Source organism: Lepisosteus platostomus, chromosome 6 (genome assembly GCF_059453375.1).
Source record: "Lepisosteus platostomus isolate fLepPlt1 chromosome 6, fLepPlt1.hap1, whole genome shotgun sequence".
Lineage (NCBI taxonomy): Eukaryota > Metazoa > Chordata > Actinopteri > Semionotiformes > Lepisosteidae > Lepisosteus > Lepisosteus platostomus.
In genome coordinates this window covers 32,578,768-32,605,369 of record NC_142616.1, presented here as the reverse complement: position 1 = coordinate 32,605,369, position 26,602 = coordinate 32,578,768, and the positions used below count along the sequence as shown (strand labels likewise).

At 37.5% G+C, this 26,602-nt stretch overlaps 1 protein-coding gene and 1 long non-coding RNA gene across 2 annotated transcripts; one reads left to right on the top strand and one right to left on the bottom strand.

Annotated features, from left to right (window-relative positions):
• Nucleotides 1–6,450, bottom strand: kcnk18 (potassium channel, subfamily K, member 18). Its single transcript, XM_088635463.1, has 3 exons — nucleotides 6,222–6,450; nucleotides 5,825–5,971; nucleotides 1–2,869 (listed from the first exon to the last, which is right to left on the bottom strand). Exons 1-3 carry the CDS (start codon nucleotides 6,448–6,450, stop codon nucleotides 2,049–2,051), a joined length of 1,197 nt encoding a protein of 398 aa, XP_088491589.1. The 3' UTR covers nucleotides 1–2,048.
• Nucleotides 6,451–6,550: 100 nt separating this feature from the next.
• LOC148661552 (uncharacterized) lies at nucleotides 6,551–26,586 on the top strand. The gene is made up of 4 exons (XR_015939561.1): nucleotides 6,551–6,686; nucleotides 18,771–18,854; nucleotides 19,736–19,897; nucleotides 25,714–26,586. It is a non-coding gene; the product is annotated as an uncharacterized LOC148661552 (long non-coding RNA).
• The last annotated feature ends 16 nt before the right edge of the window (nucleotides 26,587–26,602 follow it).

The window sequence follows — 26,602 nt, the reverse complement described above, 5'->3', positions numbered from 1 at the left end:
ACAGCAGTGAAATGTGCATTTATTCTGCTTTACAAGGACAAGCAAAGAGAACAAAACTGTTATAAGGGTATCACCTTGACGTAATTTCAACTGCAGTGCAGACCTGTTCGTGGACATTACAGACCTTCAATCTCTGCAGAAGAATTCACTTACAGTATGTTGTTTAATTAAAGTGTGAGTGCCACTCCTAAGGGTTTAGTGATAAGATGTAATGTGTAAAACTGGGAATCGTTCTGTGTAACAACTAGAATGCTGTAATATCCGTATTTCTCTAAAGCTCTTCAGTGCCTTATAACCATTGTACTATTTATCATAATTACATGTTACATGTTTCTCTAATGATCTCTTTACTTAACATGACAATATATATATATAAACACATTTCTGTATCCTGATCTGAACAATCAGAAATTATATAGAATTTGTGTAACTTAGATTTGAAAGTATCTTGACTTGTGTTCTTTAACCTTTGGTTAGTCATGTATTTTCCACCTTGATTTTTGTTCAATCAAGTTGATTGCTGTTGTATATCTAAGTGAATGAAACTGCACCTTAAATATTAATGCAGAATAGATGCCTGCAATTGAAAGTAAACGGGCATCATATTGTAATGAATGAAATCAAACTCCTAGCAATCAGGTGCTTAATATTTTATCTTAGCAAATCTTTCAATAGTTAGGAAATTTAAAAGAGTAATGTTATATGGAATCAACTGTATTTTTACACTGTACACTGTATTTTTAAGCCATAAAAAAGGCCATAAGTTAAAGGTCTTGATTAACCTGTGCTACACTAGACAGCATAAAACTGGAGGTAATTAACAGTAAATAAATGAATAAATCTGGCGCATGGTTTTAACAAGATCAAATACTGTTATTCAACTTTTTTTTTTCCTGCTGGATTTTGATAATTTTCACATTATTGATCAACACAGCAGCTTTGTAGAACTTCTTTTCAAACACCTCTCTCATTTTTTCATTGTTTTATCAGAGATCTATTCCCGGATTATAAATATTATATTATATGAGACTATATTATTATATATTCTTGATTCTGACTAACAAACCAGTTTTATTGAAAAACAACTATAATCAATAATGAAACCTCATCAAAACTGAAATGAGAACATCTTTAGCAAAGCATCATTAATCATTTGCTGGAGAGGCAAATGGTTGAAAAGGATACTTTGTGTGTTTGGTAAATATTATACAGCATGGGATTGCTTTCAAGCTGTGACTGGATGCAATTCTCTTGTCATTTATCTACTACCAACCAAATATAATTATGTGTAACCTTTTGGATGTTCTTGAAGATAACTGAGATGATCATGAGCATTGAGATGCTAATCTTGCCAGAAAGATAGGGCCACTTGAATGAAGTTTTGTTGCGCTTAAGGGCCTAGAAGGTTTGATATACTAAGATGGGCTAACCTCCCTGTGTTATAGTAACCCCAACATAGCAAACCAACACAGCAACCTGTGAATAAGACTATCTGCTCTCTCCTCAGAGGGGTCAGCATCTACTGGTTAGTTTCATCAAGGGTTAAGAAGATTTGGATTAGCAATCAGATCAGACTCATTGATCTTCGCTGCTCTTTATCTCAAGTCATGGTGAAGTGTGTACTTTTAGAGTCTTTCTGAAAAGAACAATGAAACCTGCCATTTACTTAATTTTCCGAAAAATCCCCACGCCCTCACTTCGGCTTTTGCTAGCCTTCATTTACCAAGATGAATCTGGATTATTGTTTGTTAGAAAGATAGATACAGTATATATATATACAGTATATTTCCCTAGAGGTGAAATAAAGAAAAACTCAAAAACAAACAGGTTTGTTCTTTAACAGACAATACCTTTACAAGTAAAAGCACAGCACTGGTGAACTCCCCTGAGTTATATTACGTTTGTAAGCATTTTGCCAAATTATTCATGCAATGAGGTGATAAATCCACCTGTATTCCTATTGTGGACTCATTTTTAATTACATATTCACGTTTGTTATTGCTACAAAACTAGCAATAGGCCTCCACATGGATTTCCTAGCAACTGTCTCAAACCCTTTCACCTTCCTTCATCTCTTCATACTTCTCCACCATCCCACCACTAATGCACCTAATAAACCTGCGGTGACAGCTGATGATTCGGAACTGGCCTAGCTTGAAGGCCATAGACATGATGGCCATTCCTATGATGATGAAGAGTGATGTAAGAAGGAAAAACTTGGGATGATTGGGCACTATGTCGCCGAAGCCAATGGTGGTCAAGGTGATGAAGCAGAAGTAGAAGGCATCGAATGTATTCCAGTCTGTCTCCCAAAGTGGCAGAGTGAGGGCCCCAAGAAGGATGTAGGCAAAAACTACCACCAAGATGACAGCCATAGGCACATTAAGCTTGTCCAGCTCCTCACCTATCCCAGAGAAATCCCATATGGAGAACCCTTTGGGAGAGGCCATCTGGTTGAGCTCAGGACAGGAACAGCTGCGCTTCAGAGGACCAAAGGAGAATTTTTCTTTGGCTATGATTTTGTCAAAGATCTCAGCATAACGCAGTTGCACAGACTTGCGTTTCACTGAGGACTGTGTACGAAGCACATGCTTTATATCCATGGGTTCCCTGATGACCACATCTTTGCTGAAGTTGTAAGTCCGAGAGGCAGACTCCTCCTTGGACTTCCTGTCACATTTGCCCAAGCTTGTGAGGCAAGAAGGGAACCTGCACATCTTGTGTATGCAGTGGTAGGTCTTGGAAAGTAGGATAGCCAGTATGTCACCCACATCTGTGATGACAAGAAGCATGAGGGGAATGCCTATCATGGCATAGAGGATACAGAACACTCTTCCTATCAGGGTGACTGGATAGATTTCCCCATAACCTGGAACAACACAAAACAACAGTTATCCTTTTCAAACATGGTTTAAAGACATTAATTTAATTATCTCTTATAGTGAGGGGCAGTGCTTTATTGTGCATTACGTTTGACAGCAACAGAAAAAGTTTTAAAGATTTAGATCTTTAGTAAATCTCAGAAGTTATAAATGCTTTGTTGCCTCCGGATTTAAAAAAAGAACATTATCTCAAGTTATCTGACAGAGTATTTACAAAATGTCAAGATGTAATGCAGAAGTATAACAATGCACAAAAGAAAGAAAATGTTCAGGGGAATAGCTGCGTCAGCATGCGTAGGCTGCAAAGGAACAAGTAATAGGTTTATTCCATGCTGAAAAAAAGAAGAAAGAAAACACAACGTTTCAGCCGTGGAGCCTTTTTCAGGTGTCAAAGAAGAAGGCTCCACAGCCGAAACATTGTGTTTTCTTTCTTCTTTTTGTCAGCGTGGAATAAACCTATTGTTCCTTTGCAATTAAAGAAAAAGTACAGTTTGAGAACTCGGATACTTAGTTGTATCCGAGTACTTATGTTGCAGGCAACAGTGACACCTACTGGTGATAACTGGTGTTTCTGCCTAGCGTTCAATTATCATCATTTTTATTCACATTATGTGAAATATAGACGTAAGATAGATAAAAGTGCAATAATATGCGGCTTTATTGTAAGCCGACAATTTGTGTGCTATTTAACTCTAAGTGCGTCGGTCTTGGCAATGCAGCCATAAAGTTGATTTATTCCGCTGGGGGTTACTTTAAGAATGCCAAATTGTCAAGGTAAAAGGGAACACTGTGTTGTCTCAGCCGTGAATGGCAGCTAGACTCAGTTAAACAATCACAACTGATTTAGAGCTATGAAAAGAGAAAATGGTTATTGCTGTTTTTTTGCTAAAATATTTACTGTAAAAGGTGGGTACTACAATGCTGTGATTTTGGTTTCCTAGAAATAGGCAAACGTTTTTCCATTACATTTACTTGCGGAGTAATAAAAGTTAATTAAGGTAAATAAGAATGTTACAACTACTTATTTTCTGATTTGCCAAACTAAACTATTACCAGAGCATTATTCCAAACTCAATAGGCGTAAATTTTTTTTTATTAATTAATCTATTGCAGAAATTAAGAAGAAAGTCATGTTCACTCATTCTCTGTAAAAAAATGGGAAGCCATATTTATGAAGCTCATAATGTATGTCTTGTGGTTAAGAGCAAGGTTTGGATTGAGACTGTTAATCGTCATTACGGAAAGGCAAACTGCATTACCATTTTAAAACATTGTTGTTTGCCATTTGTGGGTTTCCTGTTTGGGACAAAATGCAATTAGCCTGCTGTTTCTGATCCTGGTATCATATATCAGTTGTGAGCACACTTCCTAATCCATTAGCATACAGCTATCATTACTCCATTTTTCCAGGGAAATAAAACAAAACCTCACATTTAAGGGGCACTTATGGTATGCACAGAAAGACTTTAATACAACACGGAGCATTTTAAATTGTGCAAGTGTAATATACAGACACAAATTGTTTTTCTTCTTACACTTTGTAATTATAGGTGTTTTTATTCTCATAAAGAGAATTGGAAGATCTCCTGAATGGCTCCTCTATTAAATGATTCTATCTGGAATGCAGGATGAGTACTATAGCTTGGAGAGGGCAGGCTTCAATCCAAGACGGGTTTTACACTTTGTGGTGCAGTAGCTCCAGGGGCTACTGCCCAATTGCTTGGGTCATGGCAGGGCAGAGCTGATTTCAGACTGATCGCTTACCACCAGTCGTCCATTCTCTGCTATAAAGACCTTACGAAACTGGGTGTTAGCAAAAAGCATTGCTGCGCAGGTAGGGTTAGCACAAAGCCTGAAAAGACTTCACATCATACACTGAGGAATTAAAATAATTCAATCCCCTTAACTTTAAAAAAAGAATCTGTAAGGACTTTGATTCAGGAATTTAATGGAACTGAAAACATTAACCTAGGCTTCTGCTCTGTCTAAAACACTGCTTTATTTCATTACTTGAATGACAAATTTGTTTTATCATTGTTCTTCCACATCACTTTTCTACTGTTGTGCATGTTTTGAACAGTCAGGCAGCATCTGTTAATTAGAGCTGTGACCTAGGAAAAAAAATTCTGATGTGGTTAAATGTGCCACATGTTTTTTTTTTCTATCCAGCTACAGTACATGTGGTGCTCCCTAATCCTGTGTTTTGTCCCTATGAAAAGCTTTATTTTTTAATAGTAGCCATAGACAACATTGTTAGTCTTACATAAGGAACGAATGCATTGTATAGCCAGTGATATTGACAATGGATAATCAATCTATAATACTATAAAATCCACCAGATTGTGGAATCACCTGATCATGTTTGGGTTATTTAAAGGAAATAGATACCATAGTCCCAAATTATTCTACCCATACTGGGAGTTGTTGTAAGACTAGCTGTAAGACTAGGTTGCTTTAATCATTGAGTTCTCATATACTGTATACTGTAGTATTGTTCAAGAAATAAATTTGTCTATAAGTAATCTATGCTGTTTGAACATCGTTGGATTTCATCGTTTAAAATCTTAAAAACTATAATTAGTAACTTTATTTTTAATTTCTCTTGTTTGCTCATCCCATAAAAGCAAATAATAATAATATAGCTTGTTCTACTAGTTCTACAAACCCGTTACTAGTTACATTCAGACAGGTACTGTCTAATTATAATGCAAAACTTTACTATATCTTAATTTAAATGACAGTACCAATGAACCCACGCTTTGTTCCATGGGTTTCTATGACAATTGTATATACTTTGATTCATTCAATGCAGCCCCTTAAACTAATTTAGATTCTAATTTAAATAATGCAGAATATGATAAAGCAGACATTTAACGAGAATGCAAAATTCAAAAATTGCCTTGCATGTTTTTTACTGCCCTCACAAGAATTAAGAGACTTACCTACTGTTGTGAATACTGTACAGCAAAAAAACAAAGCGCCAGAGAAAGTCCATCTGTCCGGCCGCTGAAACCAGACCGCCTTAAAATCTTGTAAAATCGTCTTTCCCAAGTCGGTCACCAAATGTTGCGGAGAATCGGATGCACTTACTAAAAGACAATTTCAAACAATTTTCAATTTCAACAAATCGAAATGACATTTTTCTAACTGTTATAATTGTTAAATCATTACAAAACAAAACCTATGCGTTGTCTGTTGCCGTTACTGCTAGCAGGAATAGTAAGAACTGTTCATTTATAAAACGCGCTCTAAAAACAGAAAATGAGTTAGAATGAGTGACCACTTTAACTGAACATAATGTTTTAGCGCAATAGATCCAGTAAAGAAAGAAATAAGTACCCGTGGAATTCTTAACTTTGTCCACTAGTTTGTACAAAAAACTCTGAAACTCATCGTTAGTTGAATTTGTTACAGTGTTGCCTTCTATGTGTTTAAATAACAAAGCGCCAAAAGCGGCGTATCCCACTAGTGAGAAGATAAGGCACAAGTGCGGAAATACGGTCCATAACATCTGAGAGCATTTGCATGTCACCCTCGAGGTTCGCCCTTCTTCAGGTTCAACAGACATCTTAACAGCGTCCAGCTAAGCTTCTAATGCAAGATGGAGCGCAGTACCCGTCTTGCCATTTCAGCCTGTGAAAGAATTGAATTAAAGGGCTGCAGATCTGCTGGGATGATGGTGGACCACACCATGCTTCCGCTGTAAAAAGCACTGACTTGCGGTTCCCTGAGGAGTAAGAACATTTGACTCACGCCAATCATCTCCTTAGTCTCCGCGCACACAGAAACCGTGGAGCGCTAATGGTAAGTTGCTTTTGAAATTGTATTGATTGATTTGATTTAATACGGATGTGTCAGTCATACGAATTTCTGAGGAGAGAGCAATGCTTATCCGAACATTATACATTTGAGTTTTCGACAGCTGTTAGTGAGCACCAGCAGAAGAGCATAGTTAAAAGTTTTAAGATGTATCAGTTTCAACTCCTAAAAAAGTGAGATGTACCGCTCTTATGATAACCTTTACTCGAAAAAAGAAATACACATCTGTCGTCGCTTCCCTTTACAACTGCAAATGCATTTGCATTTTTTGCTTTCTAAAATTAGTGCCGAGACAAATGTCATGAGACAAAGGAGATTTTAAGACGAGCACCTGTCCCTCTCAGCAGTGTTGCATTTGAAAACAACAGCTGGTGGATACTCAGTACATTTGTAACCACTACAGTATAAACGAGTATTCTCTAGATAAGAGAATGTCTTTTAAAAATCCGTTACTTAATTTATTCTTTTTTGCGACGTAGTCACTTTTATTTCAAACGGTTTATCTATGTATGTACATTGCAGATTTTAATTTTACACGGATGAAAGTGGAATGGAACCCCAAGACACAAATTCACAGAAATTTCAAGTTTTCATTTGGCTGTTTTTCTTCTTAGTTTTTCTGTAGTCAGCTGCTAACTGCAAACCTGACTCCATGATTACACTGTAATGTGTAAACACGTCTCCATTGAGATAAGTATTTCACATCACATAACTGTTAGCTGTGTTGCCTTCTAGAATGAAATAATATTAGGAGCACATCCATAGGCAAACAGCGACACTGCGGGAACATGTTATAGTTGAGAGACAGACAGTGTAACCTAATCGCTGTAACCCTGGTACAGCTCCAGAGATTCTATATTATTTTTTATTAATTTGGCTAATGTCTTTATCCAACTTAGTTTACTGTAAATGCAAAAAAAAATACAGCACTGCATACTGTTTTACAAAGATGTCCATCCATCCATTTCCCAACTGCATTATCTAATACTCTACATGGTCACGGGGAAGCCAAAGCCTGTCCAAGCAAGGAACAGGTGCAAGGCAGGATACACTCTGGGTGGGCCAGTCCAATGGTGGACACACACAAACACACTCACAACTTTCCTAGAAGCTAGTTAACATACCAGTCTTTGTACAGTGGGAAGAAACCTGAGCACCCAAAGGAAACCCATGCGGACAAACAAACTCCAAGCAGACAGCATCCCATGAATTGAGCCCAGGGTCTCAGCACTGTGAGGCAGCAATGCTAACCACTGCGCCACTGTGCCATCCCAAAACACAAATATATTTGCTTTATATTTTACTTATAGGTGAAGGGGTAGTAACAGGGACCTACAGCTGTACTTTTAAGAAGAACTGAGACTATGTACGCCTTGACTGTGTAGGCCTAGTTGTAAACTAGTTTGCTTACTTAAGTAAATTGTTGTTGTTTACTTACAATGCAGTGACAACATAGTGTGTACCACATTTTAGCCATTTCTTTTGTTTCCCTTTTTCATTCTGACAAAAGGATCAATTTTCTAATACGGCCTTAATGGTGACACTGGTTGTAGATTATCATACAGTAGAACCGTGCTCCTCATTTTCCGGATAGAAGACAAGTTAGTTTTAACCTGGCTTGTTTATGTAGTAGTTTACATATTATTATTGTGACAATTATTTAACCATTGAGGGAGTTGCACATTTATTGACCTCTTTAAAATAATTACAGAATCAATTAACACATACAGAAACCTACCTTTTGCAATTATAGAGGTTTCTAAATACTTCTGTAATTGCACTATTTATAACAATGTACTGTACATGCTGTCACAGAATGCAGGGCTTTCATCAATTCTTAATGCACTGTATCAGCTTCCGGACACACGAAGCTACGAAAGGCAGGGCATAAAAAGATGTCATTATTAGATCCCATTAAAAAAAATCAATTTGAGAACAACATCAAGAAAATTAACTTCTCATCGCTAATTCAAGATTCACTTCAAAGCAATTCTTCCCTCACATAAAGAAAGCTGGTAAATTGACCATAAAAGTACAGTCTGCTAAGCAGCATGCTGTTTAAGTATAATACAGAGAATCAAAGGTTAATATGTGTTATAAAGATTTTTATACATAAAGATTAGTAATTGTGATGCACTGTGTTTGTTTGAATTTGTCTGATCACTTTTGAACATTAGAGCAAAGGGTTGAGGTTTCAACGGTACTGTATGTGCTGCCTGCCTAAACTGTGAAGATTCTTCTACGGGGAGTTTGACATGGTGTTTGCATATTAAATAAACAAAATATTTCAAGTGCTGTGGAGTCAGAGCCACAACGGAACGTATGACTCAGTGCTTAGTAGGTTCAAACTAAATGAGGCTGAAAACTTTGTTGCAGCACTGCTCCCCATGCCAGTTATGGGCTTTCATATTCAGCTCTTTAATCTGGCACAGGGCCACACCTCTGCTCAAGCTTTCAGGCCATGACTGATGAAATATAGGAGTACAGAGCTGTAGCTGTGACAGACCTCATTTTCAGTGGCTCCTGGCTCCTTATCTCCATCTGAAAAAGTCACATTTTTTCAGAAACAATAACTTGCTGGAACCCAGAAACACCCTTTGTTGAAAGGAACCTGTTCTGGAGTTATGCTACTCATTATGTCAATATTTCCATTTTTATTTTCCTTATTTCCCAGATAAGCAGTGTCTGCTGGCTCACGTTCTAAGCATATTGTAGGCTGTACTTAGTGGTGGTTGTAGATGGTTATGCAGCTGTGTCAGCTATGTGTCATACAATAAGTGATTGCCAAACCCGTGCTTTGTGTTTGAAATATAGCTTTGTCTTTCTTAATCATGTAGCATCATGTACTTCTAGAGATGCTTTGTGTTGTTGGTCGTAAACTGTGCTATTGGGTCACCATGACTATTGCTGGTGACTATCAGGAACTAATCTTTGATGATTATTCATGATTTTAGCTCACTTGGATTAATTAAGGATAGCTGGACACAGAACTTGGTATTGTTTTTCCAAGAGGCCCCACCGCCAACAATATTGGTTAAAAGGCAGATAAGTGGATAAAGTATAAAGTATAAAGAAAAGTGTTCTGCAAAGTACATCATGACGAGTCTGAGGTCAGTCCTTCAACAACACAGAAAATATTGTCCATACCAGCAAGAATGGGGCTGTAAATTCTAGATAATCTTAATGCAAATTATTCTAAGTATCACATCTTACAGTAAGGGCACCTGTAAAGAGTGCAGATCAAACCTTGCAATCTACAAAATGCTTGTCTGAATCTAGGTTAAGTCATTGGCTGACTATAACTTGAATTTAACTACTCATCTGGTCAAGAAGCAGTGGAGTAGGAATGGCTTGAGTCAGCCAGGCTATCCTGGGATTCCCAAGCAATTCTCTTCTCTCTGAATTCCAGCTCTAATGTTGAGAGTATCTTGTCTGCTTCTGTCAATACAAATGGGTAGACCTGGAGAAATCTACTGTACACTGCCTTTAAGGGAAGGTGTAGTTGATTCAAATGTATTTCAGAAAAACTGGCTCTACAGCTCTAAAAGCAAATAATTTAATGTTGAGTTGAAGTTCAAACCTTAAGTGTAAAATCTGAGAGAGTACTATGTAAAGGTTTTGTTATCTGGTTTCTTTGTTTTCTTCTTTTGTTAAATGTACACATCATATATGGTACCCATTCTTTAACATACACATACTGTAAGATTGAGATGGTTTACATTAAATATGACACTTGTATTTATCACATGTGGTAAGGTGATACAAGTAATGTATGATGTCTATAATATAATAATAATACATTTTTTGTTATAGTGTCTTTAAAGGTGGCTTCTCAAAGTGCTTAACAGAATGAGAACAACAATAAATAAAAGCAATACACAATTACAATACACAGAGGAGACCGTGAATAATGGTACTAGCAGAGGGGTGAAGAATGGAACCAGTTAAGTAAAGGCTCTTCTAAAGAAGAAGGTTTTGAGTCTGGATTTGAAGGAGTTTAGAGAAGGTGACTCTCTGATACCCTTGGGGAGAGAGTTCCAGAGCTTGGTAGCATAACAGGAGAGGGCCCTGTCACCCATACAATGTAGATGGGCTTGGGGGACAGAAAGGAGACCAGAATCAGAAGAGCGAAGGTTGCAAGGTAGGGAGTAAGGCGATAATAGTTCAGACAGGTACTGAGGTGCCAAGCCATACAGAGCCTTATAGGTGAGCATGAGGATTTTAAAGTCCACACAGAATTTGACAGGAAGCCAGTGCAAGGACTCCAGGACAGGAGTAATGTGATCACTTGCACCAGACCTGGTCAGGATTCTGGCTGCTGAATTTTGGACATACTGCAGTTTGTTCAAAGTAGATTTAGATACCCCAGCAAGTAGAGCATTACAGTAGTCAATTCGAGAGAACACAGATGTGTTGATCAGCTTTTCAGCCACAGTTAGTGATAGCATAGGGCATAGTCTAGGGATATTTCTGAGGTGAAAAAGGTTTTTCAATTTAGACTGAAGCTCAAGTACAGAACCATGTACAGATAGGGTTACAGGATTGGCTTTACAGAGTTGATGGGGGATGCCAATAAGCATGACTTCAGTCTTGACACAGTTAAGATGAAGGAAATTTTATGTCATCCAAGTGTTTTTTTCAGAGATGCAATTAGATAGAACAGACAGCCACATCAGTGTCAGGTTTGGTATTGTTACGACCCCAAGTGTCTAGGGGTAAAGGGGTGTAACATTTAGGATAATTCTTTTGGAAGCAGGGGGGTTTTGGTGAGGGACTAGGAAGCGTGATAAGGGTAAGGAACTAGAGTGGTGCCAAAGAAAAGAAAATAACAAACATAATGGAGCTGGCTAGGACAGTGAGGGAAAGCTAATCTGACTACAAAAGAAAACCCGAAACACATGGTCTTCGGCATCTTCAACACCCTAGCTAACCTGCACTGACTACCAAAAACCATACAAGACAAATGGCACTCACCCGTACTAAACTAGTGTACTAATACAAAATCAACTAAGTGTGTAAAGTGTACCCAACAACCTAAACTAACCTTATATACAAAAGTTCACACAAAAACACAAGTGAACCAGGAATACAAATAAGGGAAAACAAGAGTAATCAACAGGAGCAGGGTACAAAAGAACACAAAAGTTGAACATGTAACACTGGGGCAAGGTAATGACAAAACAAAGATGAACACACAAACAAACGAAAGTACAAAGAAACTAACAGAAAACCAACAAAACAACAAAGCCGAAGCTATACGAAAATACACACACACACAAAGCAAAACAAACCAACAAACGAAGCAGAAGCAATAACCAGAAGCAAAGCGAAGCGATAACCAAAACCAAACGGGACCGAAGTTAAACGAAAGGCCTCTCCTTGCTGAAAAACCTCCATGTTATATAGTGAATAAAATGTGTTCTGATTGGCTGAGAGTTAATTGATGATGACGTCATACTGAAAGTGTAGTGTAATGGTGGGCCAATGGGGAAGGGAGAACAATCAAGGGTCAGCAGTGTGGACATAACAGAAAAAACACACACAGAACACACACTGGGACGTAACAGTATGGATGTATATTTGAGTATCATCAGCGTAGAAATGATAGCTAAGGCCATGTGATCTTAAAAGCTGACCAGATGGAAACATGTAAATGCTGAAGAGAAAGGGGCCCAGTATTGAGCCCTGAGGAACAGCAGACTTAACAAGACCAATTTCAGACCTATACCCATTAAGAGAGACAAAGTGACAGCGATCAGTGAGGTAAGACTTGAACCATTTGAGAGCAGTGTCAGAAACAGTGTCAGAAACTCCAAACACAGTCTCAAGATGAGAAAGTAATATATTTATATAATAATAATACATATAATATATAATATGAAATAAGGTCCTGGCTGGAACAGGTCAAGTTGTTAAGTTTACATTGAATGATCAGCTATTGAGCACTGGAGGAGCATGCAGCCACAGAAAACAACCTTACTACTAGGACCTACTGTGGGAGATCATTTTTTTTATGTCTGGCTGGCCTCTCTGTAAATAATCTGCCGATGCATTTGGAATGTGCTGAATTGTTTGGATTCACCCTGGCTATTCTTGGCTACTCTTTTATCAGTTGTTGTCCTGGTATGTCTCCAGTAAAACAAAACCTTGGGAAGCATGAATGAGTTAGGGTTGGGGTTCCCTCTGCTTTAAAACTTAGCATTGAATTTAAATGAAACGGGATCAAGTCTGGAATTTTAAACATGTTGTCATAGACTTGACTATCAGGTAATCTGTTAATTAACAAAATACATCTGTAGCAGATCTCGCACATGAATAAGACATTTTTCCCCACTTAACCTTTGTGTGCTGCTATTTATTAGATATCCACCTCATACAATTCTGTGACATTTTGGAGACATTTGAGATGCTATCTTTACAAATTTACCAAAAGTCCTTGACTGTTTTATAGATTAACAGATAAAGTAATAGATGAACAGTGAATGTACACATTTAGCTGTTATTTTATAGATACAGTATATGAATGGTGAGAAAGTTTATGATCTGGCTAATCTATATATTTATCAATTTTTAAAAAATCATCCATTTCAGATATACTCAAAGTAATGAATTGAAAATGCAACATGTTAAATGTTGCACTTGGCTTATTCACTTTTTCTTTGAGTTCCAAGCGTAGATCTCTCAGCTTCATGTCTTTTTTTGGGGGTTAGTGAATATGAACTTCATTATTATTATTTATTGTATTTGTTATGGTAGTTTATAATAAAAATAGTTTAATTGTATTTATGAATACGCAGTTGAAAATCAAAAAATAAAACAGTAGTTCAAAATAAATGAAATATCCACATCATTTCTTTGTTGACAGTAATGAGTGTTTCTCAAACTGTGAGCCAAATTACAGAGTGCCAAGAATTACTGCATTATCACTCGGTTCTTGAGTATAAAATATGATTCTGTTCAATAGCTGAAGTTGTCCTTAGAATTCCTGCCAAATAATCCATAACTCCAAATATTTAGTCTAAAAACATCCTGCATTACTGATGAAAATTGGTAAAAATTCCTCTTTAGAATAACTGTAACTTTTTAGAATATAACTAGTTATACTGTAACTGTGACTCCTAAAGTATAGTAGCTAAGATAAATCCTCTTATCCATCAACATAAAGGAAAATTTAATTCAAATTTGTTAGAATTTCATTTTAGAATAAAATTTCAGAATATTTCAAACATATTTTATAAAAAAAGATGGATTATTCTTGTGTTTTGGAATCCTTTTATATTTGTATAAAGTTCCCCTGTACATTCAGTCTTTGAAATACCCAGACCTTGTGCATACTAGACCCAAACTTGCTTGTCTCAATGAGGGCCATAGCAAGGAGTCTAGTAGCTGCAGTAGAACACTGTCATAGTATGATCTCCACATTCAGTCATGATTTATCTGACTTTTTTAATGCAAATCTCCTGCTTCTATTTTTAATATGGTTTTAACTGTTTATTATCCTTGAATTTTGTGTACAAAAGGAGGAAAAAATGTTTTGAACAGCAGTTCTTGAAATTAACCATATTATGAGTGAGTATAGCAGAGGCTTATGAGTGTAGTCCCTTTTATGGCTGAAAGGGCTTAGATTCATACACCTTTTCTATGGATTTTAAAAAAACATGGGTAACATTTGAGTCTCTGCTCAAATAATCTGAGATTTTAAATCACTCCAAATTTTCTCTTAGTCTGAATTACTAACATATTTTAATCTGCAATAAATCAATTCAAAGTGGTAATAGTACCCAGCAAAAAGAAAATAATTTCTGATTAAATATTTATTAAACTACTTAAATAGTTTCATAAAGGAGAAAGAGGCATAACAGCAGTTTAAAGAAAAGTGTTCTGCAAAGTACATCATGACGAGTCTGAGGTCAGTCCTTCAACAACACAGAAAATATTGTCCACACCAGCAAGAATGGGGCTGTAAATTCTAGATAATCTTAATGCAAATTATTCTAAGGCCTATAAAACTTAAAAGATTTCAACTCATTTTAAACTTTCCAAACCATGAACAAAAGTTCAAGCATAAATCAGAATCCAAACTTAAATCAGAATCCAGATACTGTGAACCAATGACCAGCAGACATTGCTAACTATGGGTCTATCATAAGCAGATCCCAAGGTTTTTAGTTTCCCCTGGACAATAATTTACAGTAATGAAAAATGTAAAAATGTTATTAACAAAATTGACACTTCAATACCAAGAGACTATGGGAATTGCAAATATACTTGATGATATTCACTATAACACCACTACATGACCTTTGTCAAAATGGAGAAAAGCATAAAGACACTTCTAAACTATATTGTGTGCTTTAAATCTTAGGAGATTCGCTTTGCATTTGAACCTTATAGATTTATAAAGATTATAAAGACTGATAGTGACCTTAGCCTTGTGTCATAGCCCATTGGATTACATTCCAGAATAGTATGTCAGCTGGGCTTCAACAAGTTCACAAATATTGTGGAAACAATTGCTGTAAAAGAGTCACTTAATATGTTGAGTCAGAAATTGGAGATGACTGTGTCTGCCTTCTTTCAAGTTTGACATAGTTTTGACGTTATAAGATAGAAAGATACAGTATGAGCTGAGAAAATTGCCTTTTTGAAGTCTCATAAAGTACAAAGATTATTGTATAGCTGTAGGGAAAGAACAGTCATTAATTAATTACTTGTGTGAGAAAGAATGGAGAACTATAAAAAGTCAGAAAGTATGTGATCTTGGGTATCAAAACATTAGCTGCAAAATTACTGAATATGTGGATCATCTTCTTATATGCCCTGAGAAACATAGGTTACTTGTGCTTCTGAAACATTGCTTTCTGTTGCTGTCTTCTGCATTTTTTCCAAATGTATTTTTAAATATTTAGGGTTGAAGGCAGTGCTACTGAGCAGCAATTTCTCCAGTTGAAGTCTGGATGGTCAAAGCCAATTTAGCTGTCCTTGAAACGGTTGCAGTAAGGGCAATGATGTCATGACATGAAATGAAACAACCCTTAATTGGGGTACATTTTGCCAGCAGCCATATCACCCTGCAACTCACAACTGCCTGGTCAGTACCTGGATGGGAGACCTCCTGGGAAAAACTAAGGTTGCTGCTGGAAGAGGTGTTAGTGGGGCCAGCAGGGGGCGCTCACCCTGTGGTCCATGTGGGTCCTAATGCCCCAGTATAGTGACGGGGACACTATACTGTAAACAGGCGCCGTCCATCGGATGAGATGTAAAACCGAGGTCCTGACTCTCTGTGGTCATTAAAAATCCCAGGGCGTTTCTTGAAAAGAGTAAGGGTGTAACCCCGGCGTTCTGGCCAAATTTCCCATTGGCCCTTACCAATCATGGCCTCCTAATAATCCCCATCTATGAATTGGCTTCATTACTCTGCTCTCCTCCCCACTGATAGCTGATGTGTGGTGAGCGTTCTGGCGCACTATGGCTGCCGTCGCATCATCCAGGTGGGGCTGCACATTGGTGGTGGTGGTGGAGGGGATCCCCATTACCTGTAAAATGCTTTGAGTGGAGTGTCCAGAAAAGCGCTATATAAGTGTAAGCAATTATTATTATTATTATAACAGTGTGGATCTCACTCCTATACTGTTATAATGGTCAGCTGGTCAAGTGGTGACCAGCTGTTATAAGGAAATGTTTGCATAGGTTTTGCACAGTGACTTTGTATACAATTGTCACCTAATGTTAATCCCATCACTGAGAGCCATCTGCAATAAAAAAAGAAATTTTCTCCCAGCAAGCATCTAAGTGTTTACAGGCAGCATGAAAAGAAAAATGTGCTTTCAATTTAGATTTCAATCACACATCTGTCTCCTCGAATAGAAACTGGAGTGTAGCAATCTTAGGCAGTGGAGCTCAGCCTTGAATTGGAAAATCCTATTTATTGCAAAGGAACAGTAAGGTCAGAGAACAAACAAGTAAGTATCGGTGTATGGGAGGGGGAATGGGATGGATATGGGAAAATTTGTCAGACAAAAATGTTGTAGGTGACCCAGAAGTGGATCATGCCACCAAGAGTTAGTTGGAATTTTGTCTTTTGCATTTGGTCGCAGATGGATTCCTTGATGCAGCACAACTACATTTCACTAAATCAAGATTTATAACAGTCCAGTGGGGAGGGATAAAGGCATTACAAAATCTTCAAAACTGTAAGACTCAGATGGGGGTTTCCCTTTTCAAGGTTTCTAAGGTGGTGGATGCAACATAATAGATGTATGTGTTGATGACTATAGGGACTGGCTTTCCCAGCTGCTAAACTTCGGTACCAACACAGAAAGTAATATATGCAAGTAATCGATATCAGAGCTCATGTCACCTGAGCAATTTCTTACAATGTCCTTTATGAAGACATTTTCTCTGTGCATTTTACAATTGCATACATTACTTAAATTATGGTAATAATGCTTACAAAATACCCATCTGATGAAGATGACCAGAGCCAATGCTTAAATAGCATACTGTACTTTGTCTCTTTTTTTAAATAAGAATTGGAATAAGAATAATTGCTTACACTTATATAGTGCTTTTCTGGACACTCCACTTAAAGTGCTTTACAGGTATTGGGGTCTCCCCTTCACCACCACCAATGTGTAGCACCCACTTGGCAGATATAGTGCTCCAGAACGCTCACCACACATCAGCTATCAGTATGAAGGAGAACCGAGTGATGAAGACAATTCACAGATGGGGATTATTAGGAGGCCATGACTGGTAAAGGCCAATGGGAAATTTGGCGAGGACGCAGGGGTAACACTCCTATTCTTTTCGAGAAATGTCCTGGGATTTTTAATGACCACAGAGTCAGAACCTTGGTTTTCCATCTCATCCGAAGGACGGATGAATAATAATAAATAAATTGCCTACATAAGCACTCTAGATTAGAAACCAGGGGTCATAACCTGCAAAATATAGGGTCCTAAGGACTTAGAAGAAGGACTCAGAATTGCATTGTTTTCATTTCTTATGTCAGAAAGATGTTAAATATGAAGGTTAGAGAAACCTCTTGGTTAGCTCTATCTTTAGGTTTTAAAGGCTTTAATTTAACAGAACAACCAGTTCTCACTGATTTTTAGATAGCCGAGTTCAATGATCACTGACTGTAAAATGTTCTTTTATACCACCATCTGGACCGTTACACTAAACCAAGGCTATGCTTTTATTCCTTTTAACTGTTCATGCTTAGCAACCTATTTTCATTTGTCTCAGAATGCAAACATTCATCAGAAAAATAAAGTGGGCTTTTTATACTTCAGTGTCTTATTACAGAAGCAGTGCATGCAAGATAGATTTCTCTGTAAACCATTACCCTTTCTGACTTGTTCAAAACAAATTCTGTTGGAGAAGCACTTGTAGTAATGATTTAAATATCTGGCCTAGTTGTGTATTGTTTTAATATTCTTTCATAAATTTTTTGTATTAAATTCTTTAAAGTTGTACATTTCTAACTGTCTCTGGGACAGTAGAATAAATATTCTGCAAAAATGCTTTCCCTATTTAAAAAGGAGTTTAAGAATTTTCAACCCATGTTTGGGGTTTTAGCAAAAAACATGGAATTCAATCTGTGCATGAACCCTGTAGTTTTCATAGTCATAGTTTGTATTTCTCTCTTTAATGAGAAGTTATTGCCCTTTTCATGTGGAGGTCCATTTTGTCCTACATGTGATTCCAAATGGGCTACCATTTAATTCCTGTGCTTAATCTGAAGCAGTGCCTGTGTCAGAAAATCACTAACAAAGACTATTGAGGATAAAAAGGATCATCCCATGTAGTGCGTGTGGTACTCTTAGACTACACCACATCTGAGTTCTTAACCTTTTCGATACCATGCAAGTGTCTTCCTCATTACGGTGCTCTGACTTAATAGAGCACTTTTGGTACTTGGACGTTTCAGTGAAAGTGCTTCTAATAAACCAGGGAGCTTTATTATGCTTTGGCAGCTGTTCTAATCATTAGGCTCAGACGTTATTGCAGATTGTTTTCTGTGGTAGGCATTTCGTTTATGCTCTTATGTTTTTTTTCTCCCAGTGCTAATGGAGATCGAGGCCATTATCTGTCTTGACTGTGAGTTTGTGGCTAGTGTGCCTCATCATGCAGATGGAAGATGGGAAGGTATGTGCTACGGATTCTTAAAAAAATAATGATCCATCATCTTGACTTAGTTTCACAATTTCAGGGTGATTCCCTGAATCACCTACAGTATGTGGGTGATATTTTAAAAACAATTTGCAAATCAACTCAGAACCCACTGAAATCTTGGAGCTCTCATAATGATGACATACGCAGCAGTTACTTTGCCAGCACATTATTACAGTTTCACTTGAGTTTAGATATTTTGGGGTTGCAAGTTATTCTTTAACTGAAACAGCAAGTTAAGTACTGAAATCAAGACTTTCAGCCCAAGATCCAACATGGATGAATGTAGACTGCAAGCAGGTGTCAATATTTAGGTTGCTTTCCTTACTTGTTTTCTTTTTTTTTCATCAGAAATGAAAAACAATAGTCCATGTTAATTTTTAATAGGTAAAGTTGCATAGCAGGAAGATTTCACCTTGGGAACAGCAGCTTAGCTGTGATGTCTACTTTGCGTCTATTGTCATAAAGTTTTGTAATAAGGTATCTGGGCTGAGCCATTATAAGCTCATGAAATATGTTCTATGAAGCTTCTGCTACTGGACAGCAACATGTTTTATCTCGAATAACAGTGCAAAAAGATATCACTAAACAACAGGACTTTGCACAGAAAGTCAGTGTTGTGTGCCAAGTTATGGATATTGATTGAAAAAAACAAAAGCTCTCTATATAAAGTAAAAATAAGGAACAAGGTGCTTAAAACGCCAGTTCTTATGAAGGGTTTAAGACCATATTAAAATACTTCACATTCCTAAAATAAAAGGAGAAAATATAATTGAACAATATGTTGTTAATTTTTTCTTTAACGTTTAGGAGTATTAGAAAAACAATGTTTTTTCTTCTTTTTTCCCTCTTTTCAGGCACAGTCAGGGGACCCACTTTGTTTCACCTTGTTATACCCAGGTTTGCAATTGGCATTTGTCACACAATGAAAATCAGCACTGCAGCCCTGCTCTGACCGCCGGGGAGAGCAGAAGGCCACGATCACAGCTCTCCTCCAGGGCGTACTGTACACAGTCAGGGTGAGTTCATGAGCTTCTTGTGCTGTAATTCCAGAGCGCAAACGGCAGAATTCAAGTGGAGAATGGACACTAATTCCCCTGTCCTGTGTATTATGACAATGTTCCATAGGTGCCTGTCCAGTAAACCCTAATAAACAGCAGGCATGGGATTCCCTGCAGCCTTGTCAAAAAATAAATCCCTACAGAGCTCTGCCATCATGGGGATCTTTATCCACTGGTGAGCCTCAATTCCTGAATTCAATTACTGTCCTCTATAGTATACATGATCATCCTCTTTAGGCAAAGATTATTCTAGCTAAGACATTAGGGAACCCCTTACAATTTTGTTACCTTTTTAAGAACACCAGTCCTATCAGTTGTGTATCATGAGTGAAGGGGGTATACAAAACCAAAGTATTTCAAAGTTCACTTCAAGACGAACGTTTTAGTTTACATATTGTTGGAATCACAAACCACACTGAAGAAATCGACAGAGTAATCTCAAGACAGTGGATAAAGAGGCCATATACTGTATACAGATTTGATTACAAATCAATTGATTAATTGGTTAAATATTACAGTAGTACAAAAGTGACTACTGAAAAGCCGTTTTTATACAAATGTTTCTAATAATTTCCTTTCAAGGGGCTTTTTTTTTTTGCTTCATAAGTCTTTCTTAACTGCTGGGTGTATGTGTATCTTCCCAGGTAAGTGCATAGAAATACAGTATATTGCTTCCAGGGATATTGACCTTCTACATAAATTGTAAACATACTGTATCCCTGGGACTTGTACCTATGGTACATATTGATTAAATGCAAGCCACAAAGGCAGTGTCTTAAGGTTTTTATGTACTGTACTTCTTTCTACTTTGTCAATATTAAAGCTTCTGGGTTATGTTTAGTGTAGCTGTTACATGCAGAAGTACCATTTGGGACAGATGCATGCTGGAGCTGGGTGGTCATTAAGAGGGGCGCTAGTGATGAAATTGCACAGGAGCCTCTTTGCTGACGTAATGACTTCTGAACCCTGTTTGGTGGGAGTTGGTTTCCATACTGTTCTTTCCACTAGTCTTTTCCATACCATCCACGTATGCTGTTTGCCAGAGAAATATCTGTTGATATTTAGAGCCTTCGCATTAAGGTCAGTTGTGTTTAAAGTGTTATATATTGATCATTTATAGTAAGCAAAAGAATCAGTGTAATGTTTTTTATATTAGTTTCACAGAGGAATTAAAACAAAACAGCCACATTCTTCCTTCGTGTGAGAGCTTTAAGTTCTTCACTGATGCATATTCTTGACATTTTGCAGGCAGGAGAGGAGAATGAAAACCTGTTTAAGGATCATGGGTGCCGCAAATAGTTTTTGTATATTTAAATAATATGGACTGTAAATTACACTTACTATAGTGTACAGCTGGATAACAAGTGAAGTGATCTGAGTTATGATTGGTTGCCATGGAAGGCTGTGAGAAAGATGGACTAGCTACAGCATTAAAACACCTGTTCAGTCCCCTTGGGTGTTGTACTCTGTTTGCTGACCCACAATTGCCATCCTCCTAGAGGTTTGGGATGTTCCTAAGGGGGGTTTGCCTGAGTTCAGTGGAATTCCTGCTCATAGGCAGGATCACCGCGGTCAGTGACAGTTCATTGGTAATAGGGTGAAATCCACCAGAAACACTTTAAAAGCCATCACTTTCTCTCTCAGATATCCCACTGCCTTTACACATCGAATCTGTCAATGCTTAACTTTCAAACTTGGGCCCTGAAGTAGACTGTTCCAAGCTGTTAAGGCCTGGAGAGCAGAAGCAAGAAATGGAAAAACACAAAATCTGATAGAGTACCCAAGCAGTTTGTAGGTAAAATTAGGTTTAAATCACAACATCAGCTTAGCAAACAGGTAATGAATAAGTCCCTATTTTATATCTTTTGAAGTAATAGAGTCTGTTGTAAGGGCAACAACTTGCAGTACAGTTACAATTATTAATCATTAAATGTATGGGCTAAGCTCAGTATAAGAAAACCAGAGGTGAGCTTCAAGGTATTCAGTATTGAGAGTTTAATTGTATACAGCTTCTGGCAACACTCTACACTGACCCCATGTCTTTGCTCTCAGTACTATGAAACCTAGAAAGTGGCCTTCAAAATCGCAGCTTTTGTGAATAAACTAGTATAAGGTGCCCTTAAGCTTTTAGACTTTTTTCATGAAAATAAGCAGCAGGAATATATATTCTTTTATTCAGAATGCTTGCAATGTATTTTGAAAATGTGAAAAAAGAGTAAACTAGGTGCAGTAAGAATGGCTTTGATTTTATAGCCTAATGAGGTCTGTTTTCTGCTGCCTATGAAGTATTTGCTTTAGGGACATTTCTCAGTTGGGAAAGTGCCAGCGGTAGAGTTAACACAGCTGTTGTCTGAAATGGTAACATGGGATTTAATATCCACTCACAAAGGGAGCCTATCTTGTTGTAAGAGAGGCAAGCAAATGGGAAAATGTACTGCTTGAACTACCAACATTTATGCATATGCATTTATGCAAGAACTGACGCTCAAAGGGGTGGTCATGCTTCACAAGTTTTACACATTACCCCTTACTCTGAGGTACGTAAAGGCACTGCAGAAATTTTAAAATATATATATTTTGTTACATTAGAAGGAAACTCTTAAGCAGAGGTATAGTACTTTCATTTCTAGATTATCCACTAGGTATAAATGAGACTGCAAATTTACAGAAGAGTTACAGCAGGCTTCTGTTAGGAAAATGTCCGTCTTGGAATTCAGTAGTCAGTTACCACAACTTATTTGAACAGGTACTGATAGGAAGGTTCAGGGTTTTTCTATTTTATTATTTTCAAAACATCATCTAACACTACGTAGTTTCCAACTAATACTACAACACTACAGTAAGTGCTGTATATTCCCCATATCTGCTTCCAGACATTCATCTGAATTTCTTGTCATAAGAAAACCTTTCCTTCATTTATGAGTGGGAGTTCCAGAAGAGAAAGAGCCAGTAAATGTAGAATCAAATTTGAGTGAAAAACAAAACTGAGTCTGAAAAATCTACTTAAAAATCACATAAACGTAACTCCTGCTTGCAGCACTGGGGCCCTGGGTTCAGTCTGTGAGATTGTGTGTCCTGCCTTGTGCTTGTTGCTTGCCAGGATGGGCTCTGGCTCCCCTGCAACCCAGCATTGGATAAAGCGGTTAGAAAATGAGTGGATGGATAAACTTGTATAAATCTGGCAGTAATTTACAGGAAGAGGGTGGAAATCTAAACAAAAGATCGTTCAGTCCGTTCAAGGAAATCAGAGGAAGAGAGGAAAGCACTCAAGGTAAAAGGAAAACCAAACACTGACCAAGGCGGTCAGGTTTTTCTTCAGCCTGAACACTTTTTAACGCTGCTTTTCCTGAGGGGAGAGGGGAGGACCTCAAGTCTACATTAGCCGAAAAGGTCCTTTCAAGTTCATTTATTCCAATCTGGTGAAAAACAGCTTGCCAGCTTCCTGAAGCCAGCAGTAATCCTAAAGCCTCAATTAAAACAATTAAAAAGGGACCTGTCCCAACAAGGACCTCTCCCACCTGGCTCTGATTCTGTGTTGTCCCATAGCGAGCCCTGGTAGTGCTGGGGGCAGACTCCTCCAAGTACTAAATTGCCTCGACCCCCCCATCTGGAAAGAGAGCATTCAGAGTAGCCATGCATTCTCAACCTACATGTTTTTAACAGGTGGAATGAAACTGGAGAGTCAAACAAAAACCCATACAAACACAAAAATAATATGCAAGCTCAAAAGATCCTGGCCTCCCAACCCGATCTCAGTATCCTGGAGTTGTGAGGCAGTATCGCTAACCATCTTGCCACCATACTGCCCTATAATATTTCCACATGCTCTCTTGCTCTGTTAAGTGTATACTGCTGGTGAACTGCATGGCAACATGGTCAGAATACAGAATGTTGTATCTAATTCACTTCAGGGGCTCCTGCCTGTGTGGCATTTGTCCACCCCAGGTTTATGGTGTTATTTCCAGGTAATCAAGGTTTCTCCCATGCACCAAAGATAGGATGGCATCTTGACATTGTCTCTTTCTCTTTTGCCTTTGTAAATGCTTTGGACAGGGGGAGAGAAGTCATACAGGATTGTCTCAGTCCCACGTTGTACCCTATGCTCCCAGGATTGGCTCTGTCTTGTCAGGACCCTCATCGTGATAAGAGGATTATGATAATAGATGAATCCTGCTAAGGCAGTCACAGAGGCAACTCAAACTCTCAACTCATACTCTCAACTTTGAAATACAATGAGCTTAGAAAGTTGGTTAGCTTATTCAGTTCACTTCTCAGAAAGCTGCAAGGTTGATCAAAGAAATTTGTTGAACAGATAACACTATAATGCAGATTAATATATATGCAGATAACACTATAATGAACACACATCATGTGTCAGTGGCAGTAGCCACCTTATATTTTAGTGTTGCATGGTGATTAGTTTTAATCGTTGTGGCATTTGAATAGATTAACATTATTAAGAACCTTCCTGATAACTTTAGAGGGACTCTGCTACTGCTAGTGTTATTTTGCTACTGCTGAATGAATGATTTTGTCAATAACTAGATTCTAAGTACTGAGGAGATCCATTCCAATGCTCCTTGCTGGAACCCTGAGAATGAAGTCTTTACAGAAAATAATTGAATCAATATGCTCTTTGAATATTCCTGATCTAAAAAAATGAATGGAAAACTTATCATATTCATTGGAAAATGTCTGTTACCTCTGCATAGCATCAAATTAGCGATTGTCAATACACATTATAGGCATTGTGCAAATATATTTAGCTCAGTCATACATCAAACGATTCAAATTGTAATTCCTGTTGAAGAATAACCTCTACTTGACTCCAAGAATGAGCTAATTCATGGGGTCGTGAAAGTCCATTAGTGCCCCCCATAAAAGCTCTAGGTATCGATTACTAATTGTTACAATTAGGCTGGTAACAGTAAATGCTCAAAGTGCAAAGCATGCTTTTTGCTTCACAGAAATTGAGTTTGTGAATTGGAAAACTGTGTTTCATAGCCCTGGCTAGAAGACCTTTCTGGCTGGTCCCAGTTATTGCTAAGGCTTTGGTAATGTGTTCTTCAGTGTCTGTGTGTGGAGAAGTGAGAGAAGGGCTGTTACAGCAGTAAGCCTGAGGACGCTTCTCTCACACAGGCCACACGATTCAATGGAGTGTTAATTCCCTCCTGTCTAATAGTATTTTATTCCATTCACACTTCACAAATAACACACACTCTGCTAACACAGCAAATGCCATTCAGAGGTCCGGACATCTGTCCAGAGTCTCTTGACGTCCCGTATGTGCTCAGCACAAACCTTTTATTATGGTGATTGCGAATATCCTATTCAGTCTGTGGCATGTTCTGCTGTGGAAATCAGGTCATAAGTTCATGCCATTAATTTCAGTGAAGAGTTTAAATGTTTAAACCTTTTAAAGTGCTTAACTAATGTCTTAATTCACTAATTTTCACATACTAGGCATACATTTTTGTTGATTGTACAGAATCAGGTGTTTATTATAGATGTGTGTAATAACTTGATGTTAAACTGTAACTAGTTATAGTTTCCTAGAGTTTGCCACAGTGTTATTAATTTTCTTCTGTTTAAAAAGTAGAATTCCCAAATAACAATTTCTCTATTCCTTTGAAAATAGTGGACCTCAACTTTTAATTACCTTGTCAAGTATTTTCTTAACTGAATTGATATTATTTACTATGTCTGAAATACAAATTGATCGAAACCCTATAAACCCTGTCCTTGAGTATAAGAAATAGTGTATTTCTCTACAGTATTCCTGGATTGCAGTGGGAGTTCAGATGGATCACAAGGTGAATCCTCCTGAAAGGCAGTGTAGAGCTTCCTGCATTTCAAAAGACAAGCACCTCTGAGAGGTGGGTGAGTCAAAGGAGTGTGTTTTTATTATGCCCTTACTCCACCCATATAGTGCAGGTACCATGGCTGTATACAGACACCTCAAACTCTGATACATTGCTCGAGTCTAAAATACTTACAGTACATGAGATTAATATAAAATCAAAAATAACGTATTATTATACATTTGCCATTAAAGTATAAAACATAAATAAAATCTTCATTGCAATTAATATCAAAATAACCAAAACACATTAATATAATTATGACAGTAATGCTCATATGGTAAATACATGAGAGTTTCTGAATTATTTAGATTGATATTTAAATGATATATATGAAATAAAGGCTAATAATTACCCACCAGTTCATTTTCAGAATGATGATGATGATGATTATTATGATGATGATGTGCTGAGTACATGAGGAATGAGTAAGTCCAGTTCTCAGAGTTGCAGGTGTTATAGTTTAATTTTACCTAACGTTTAAAAGTATTTTTCAAATGTTTCATTCACATTGAGATACCAGTTGTAGTGGTGCAGGGCAAAATGAATGGATTCACAGTAATATTGTATATCTTTTCCAACAGATGGGACAAAACATATCCTAACTGGTATTTGCAGATCCAAAAACAATAGTGTTACACTCACAATTCACTCTCCAATTATGACTTTAAACCATTGTCTGATAACTCTGCTTCCAGCATATCATACAAAATTAAGAGTCATATTTGTCTGCATCAGCCTGGTGTCAAATTAGTGTCGTCTTGTGTTCAAGTGACAAGGTTCAGGCAAAATTTCATAGTAT